The sequence below is a fragment of the Oncorhynchus mykiss genome, chromosome 10 (genome assembly GCF_057628025.1).
Source record: "Oncorhynchus mykiss isolate SJ-2025 chromosome 10, ASM5762802v1, whole genome shotgun sequence".
NCBI classification, from domain to species: domain Eukaryota; kingdom Metazoa; phylum Chordata; class Actinopteri; order Salmoniformes; family Salmonidae; genus Oncorhynchus; species Oncorhynchus mykiss.
Window position 1 is genome coordinate 49497046 of NC_143031.1, and position 6217 is coordinate 49503262.

The 6217-nt window shown below is 39.4% G+C and overlaps 1 protein-coding gene across 1 annotated transcript in view; it reads right to left on the minus strand.

Moving 5' to 3' along the window:
• LOC149980046 (homeobox protein CDX-1-like) overlaps positions 1 to 4923 on the minus strand; it is a 46366-nt gene extending 41443 nt beyond the window's left edge. The window contains exon 1 of the mRNA XM_090187003.1: positions 4851 to 4923. Within this exon, the coding sequence (XP_090043129.1) occupies positions 4851 to 4887 (37 nt within the window). The 5' untranslated portion in view covers positions 4888 to 4923. The remainder of the gene's footprint in view (positions 1 to 4850) is intronic.
• Positions 4924 to 6217: the final 1294 nt, after the last annotated feature.

Sequence of the window (6217 nt, forward strand, 5' to 3'; positions counted from 1 at the left end):
GGAGCCAAAAAAGGGTTCTCCTATGGGCACAGCTGGAAAAACGCCAATTGCAGCAACGCTCCGCAATAATGCCAAAATCCTTTTTTTCTGAGAGTGCATAGAAATCATTTTGCCCAAATTGAAAAATCATTCAACAAAATAGAGGATTCAATTATCTTAATTGAGGTGTAAAAATCATCACAAATTCCAGTGTTCGAACTTGTAAACAATGCTGCATGGGTGTTCTTTTAATGTGACTCCGTGCAGCCAATGGCAATGTCCGCCTTAGGTATAATGCCAGGAGCCGCTTGTGGATTTGACAGCTCTGAAGCGTCCACATATACAGCGCCTTCGGAAAGTATTCAGGCCCCTTGACTTTTTCCAAATATTGTTATGTTACAGCCTTCCACAATGGATTAAATAGATAAAACTCCGCAGCAAACCTACACACACATCCCCCATAATGACAAAACGAAAACAGGTTTTTAGTATTGTTTTGCACAATTAACAAAAAAACACTGAAATACCTTATTTACATAAGTATTCAGACCCTATGAAACTCTAACTTGAGCTCACGTGCATTCTGTTTCCATTGGTCATCTTTGAGATGTTTCTACAACTTGGTTGGAGTCAACCTGTGGTGAATTCAATTGATTGGACATTATTTTGAAAGGCACACACCTGTCTATATAAGGCCCCACAGTTAACAGTGCATGTCAGAGCAAAAACCAAGCCACGAGGTTGAAAGAATTGTCCGTAGAGCTCAGAGACAGGATTGTGTCGAGGCACAGATCTGGGGAAGGGTACCGACACATTTCTGCAGTATTGAAGGTCCCAAAGAACACAGTGGCCTCCATCATTCTTAAATAGAAGACGTTTGGAACCACCAAGACCGGCCAAACTGAGCAATCGAGGGAGAAGAACCTTGGCAGGGAGGTAGCCAGGAACCCAATGGTCACTCTGACAGAGCTCTAGAGTTCCTCTGTGGAGATGGGAGAACCTTCCAGAAATACAACCATCTCTGCAGCACTCCACCAATCAGGCCTTATATGGTAGTGGCCAGACGGAAGCCACTCCTCAGTAAAAGGTTCCAAACTTCTTCCATTTAAGAATGATGGAAGCTACTGTGTTCTTGATGACATTCAATTATGCAGACATTTTTAAGTACCCTTCCCTAGACCTGTGCCTCGACACAATCCTGTCTCAGAGCTCTACGGACAATTCCTTTGACCTCATGGCTTGGTTTTTGCTCTGACATGCACTGTCTACTGTGGGACCTTATATAGACAGGTGTGTGCCTTTCCAAATTATGTCCATTCAATATAATTTACCACAGGTGGATTTCAATCAAGTTGTTGAAACATCTCAAGGATGATCAATGGAAACAGGATGCACCTGAGCTCACTTTCGAGTCTCATAGCAAAGGGTCTGAATACTTATGTAAATAAGGTATTTCAGTTTTAAATTTTTTTTATTTACAAACATTTCTAACAACATATTTTTGCTTTGTCATTATGGGGTATTGTGCATAAATTGATGAGGAAAAAACTTTATTTAATGCATTTTAGAATAAGGCTGTGACGTCACAAAATGTAGAAAAAGTCAAGGGGTCTGAGTACTTTCCAAATGCACTGTATATAAGCAAACTGTTTGGACTGGGAAGCAAATGGTAAGCTTAACACAGTTCCACCTCAGACACCGCCAAAGCAGCTGCCTTGTGGATGTCGGCTAAAGCAGTCCTTCCATCCGTAGCTCTGTCTATGAATTTGAGAGGGGTTGCATTTCCAGTCCCATCCCTCAGCTGTTTGCCCAAAACAGGGGCAGGGTGCCGGCTTTGTTATTGTTTGAACTGCAGATTTCCCCCTTGAGCACTACATCTCATTCCTTCCAAGGGTTCTCATGTGGTCAGGGTTGTTCCATCAGGTTTCGTCAGCATATTAAAAGGTACTGATTGTAAATGCCAGAATTAATTTGTGATGTTACATTTTTCATCAATAGTATATATTCATTGTGCCTAATCTGTTTGCCTGGCTAGAGTACTGTCTTGTACAAAATGCTGTTGAATTTCCAACTCTATATTGAAAGGTCTATGGCATGTATCCTTGAGTGTTAACTCGGACACATTGAAAGGGCAGTTGATACCTCTTGAGCTGTACTAAATGACTTAGTTTTAATGTTGTTTTAATGATTTTTCATGTGGTTTAATTTCAAACGAAGTGCCTTTATTGTTAACATTTTCTTCATAATCTTTCAATTTGTACTCTCGGCATGGTATCATTCGTATACAGTCTGTAATGTATGGTACCTCTATATCAAAGCAATGATAGTATATTCTTATTTATAAACTGGGTAGGTTTCTGTATGCTGATTGGCTGAAAGCCGTGGTATATCAGACAATATACCACAGATATGATGCAAAATTACTTTTAATTATTTTTGTAACCAGTTTATAATAGCAATACGGCGCCTCAGGGGTTTGTGGTATATGACCATTATACCAGGCTAAGGGGCTATATCCAAGCCCTCCGCATTGTGTTGTGCATAAGAACAACCCTTTGCCATGGTATATTGGCCATATACCACACCTCCTCGGGCCTTATTAAATATACACTTTTCATTACTGTAACCAGGGCTGGCAAAACATGTATGTGTTCCCTGTTCTGTTAGGTATCTAAATTGTAAATAATAGTAAGATGGAAAGGCAAACGGCAGAGGGATGTTTGAAAAATATTGTTGATATCTAAACATCTTAGAGGGGAAAAAAGGTGCACATTTCTATTTTTAATGAACTCCATACGTTAATTGAGATGCATACATTGCTACACAGCAAATGCACTGCGAGTTTTTTTTTTAAAGGCATTTGCTTGCATATTTTGTTATATCCGTTAAAATGAATAATGGGCAGCCCATTCTACTGTACATGCAATAAAGATGTTCACTATCATTTTCACTCATGTCTAATTGAAATACATTGTATTAACTGTGAACGTTGTTATGTTGTAAAATTATTTATTTTTTTTAACTATGAGTAAGTTTACATGCACACTAATAATTTGATATTAAACTGATTATAGCAGTAGGTCGGTTATGGCATTAGTCATGTAAACGCCGTACTCTGCTGATCTTAATCGGCGTAAGGTCATAATCGAAGTAAGAACGCACTAATTAAAACACCTGCTTTTCTGAGCAATCTTTAGACTTATGTAAGGGATAAACATCGACGTTCTGTACATTACCTTGGAAACAATGGATGAAGCAGGAGAGTCTCTTTGGGGAGTTCATTTTTCCAAGGTAATGCACATAACAGGTGTTTATCATGCATACACCACAATTGCCAAAGAAAACAATATTAAGGCACACATGTACAGGTATAAATTATATTTTCATTTTTAGAAGATAATTCATACTTTCGCATCTTTTGGTTGCTAGAGATGCGACCCAGTCTTTCGTTCGATTAGTTCAACATTTATGGACGCGACAGAGTTGTTCATTCTATATGCTCTGTTGCCATGGTCACTGGCAACATACTAGTCCCTTGCTTGCTACTGTAGCTAGCCTGCCAACTAGCTATGGCAAACACAGTCACAACCTCTGCAGCCAGAATAAAAGCAAGTAGCCGGATTTGCGTTTTCTTAAGCTGTTTTCTATTGACATTCATTTGGATACATCCATAACAATGAGCTGATGATGCCCAATTGCCTTGGGTAGCTAGAAAAGGTTGACTTCTTGTCTTCACACTCAACACTGTTCATTATGAGGAGATCGCATTGCATATCTAACACTAGACTAGAAGTGAGCTAAATAGTTTGTTTCCAGAAAACCTACCAGTATGACAATCGAATTAAAATATACCAGTAGCTGAAAACAGCTGTTCAAACTAGAAACATGTGGGAGGATTTGACAGTATAGCGCCACTTGCGTCATGACTGCAACAAAGGGACCGGAGAAATTCATGCTGATCACTCACTGCATTAAGTCACCAGATGCTCCCCCAAAACTATTGTTCTGTAAAAAAAAAAAAAATCTATGCTGGCTAGCTATGTTTTTCCTAGTTGGGCCAGCGTTTGCAATGTATCCAATTTCGGTTTGTATGGTTGTAGGTTTTAGCTTTCTGTAACTTTGTAGCAAGTATGGCCTGCATGTGTCCCGCAAGGTGTCCCGATATCTTTTATAACTGTCCTGAAATCTTTTCCAACTGTCAACTCTATAATGCCCTTCAAGCCAATCAGAAACGAGTATTCAACAATGTTGTGCTATAATTAAGCAATAAGGCCCGAAGGGCTGTGGTAAATGGCCAATATACCATAGTTAAAACTTATTTGGGATAGGCGTGCCAAAAGTGCGAAATTCAAAATACAAAATTCGTAATATTAAACATTCATGAAAATACAAGTGTCTTACATATTTAAAAGCTTAACTTCTTGTTAATACAGCCTCTTTGTCAGATTTCAAAAGGCTTTACGGCAAAAGCACACCATGTGATTATCTGAGGACAGCGCCCCGCATACAAAAGCATTACAAACATTTTTCAACCAAGCAGAGGCGTCACGAAAGTCAGAAATAGCGATAAAATAAATCACTTACCTTTGAAGATCTTCCTCAGTTTGCAATCACAAGGGTCCCAGCTACATAACAAATAGTCCTTTTGCTCGATAAAGTCCTTCTTTGTATCCCAAAAAAGTCAGTTTAATTGGTGTGCTTGACTCAGTAAACCACCGGTTTCCCTCATTCAAAATGCATACAAATGAATCCCGAAAGATAACAAATAAACTTTGCCCAAACAATTCAAACAACGTTTCTAATCAATCCTCAGGTACCCTAATATGTTAATAAACGATCAAATTTAAGACGGAGAATAGTATGTTCATTACCGGAGATAAATAACGAAGTGCGCGCCCTCACCGACATGTGCCACAACACTACAGCCAAAATGGGAGCCACCTAGAAAAACTACAAATTCTAGCTCATTTCTCAAAAACCAAGCCTGAAACTCTTTCTAAAGACTGTTGACATCTACTGTAAGCCCTAGGAACTGCAATCTGGGAGGTATTCCCATAGACAGCCATTATAATAAGTGGTGTGCTCAAAAACAAATTGCTGGATGGATTTTCCTCTGGTTTTTGCCTGTTATATCAGTTCTGTTATACTCAGTCATTATGTTAACAGTTTTGGAAACTTTAGAGTGTTTTCTATCCAATACTACTAATTATATGCATATCCTAGCTTCTGGGCCTGACTAACAGGCAGATTACTTTGGGCACCTCAGTCATCCAAACTTCCGAATACTGCCCCCTATCCCAAAGAACTTTGCATTCAGGGCTCGATGAGAAGGCAAACTTTTCTAGCTATGCCAGGCATACTTAGCTCATTGTTATGGATGTATTCAAATGACTATCAATAGAAAATATCCTGAACAAATGCAGCTACTTTGCGGTTATTCTGGCTGCAGAGGTCGAGACTGTGTTGTCTAGTTAGTAAGCAAGGGACAAGAATGTTGCCAACACGTAGAATTGGGTTGCGTCTCAAGCAACCAAAAGATGAGAAATAATGAATTATCATTAGCATTCTTTTTTATTGCTACCCGTAAATGTGTGCTTTAGTATTGTTTTCTTTGGCAACTGTGGTATAGCGGGATAAACGCCTCGGTTCTGTCCAAATGAACTCCGCAACGAGACTTGGCTCCACCTCGGCTCCGCCTCGTCACGCCGTGTAGTCCATGATTTTCCAGCTAGTGTACAGAACGTCAGTGTTCATCCCTTACATGTAAAAGCCTTCAATCAGAATTATAGCGGCACACTTGATCTGCGCATGTGCTAGCACAAGCAGCGCAAACCTCTTTCTTTTGCACAACAGAATTGAGCTCGAAATAGCTGAAAGTAGGCATCTTAGAAAGAGTTTTCACATACAAACATGTTTCCGAACTCAGAATCAGACATTCTTCACAAAAAAAATAGCATGGGTGCTGTGGTAGAACGTTTATTTTGATTGGGGATTTTCTGCATTTGTCAAAGTCCCATCAGTTAGCCTGATTTCAGATGTGTCCATGTAAACAGGATTATTATGGAAATCATGCACAGCTTGTTAACTTTTAAATCAAACTATTATATTAATCTGACTATTCACAGGAATCGCATTATTGTGTGCACACAACCGTACTCATTGACTCGTCCATCAAAAGGATGAAAGAAAACTTTAACATGTACTGGCTGTATGCACTGTGCGAGGTGAGTAAGGGGAA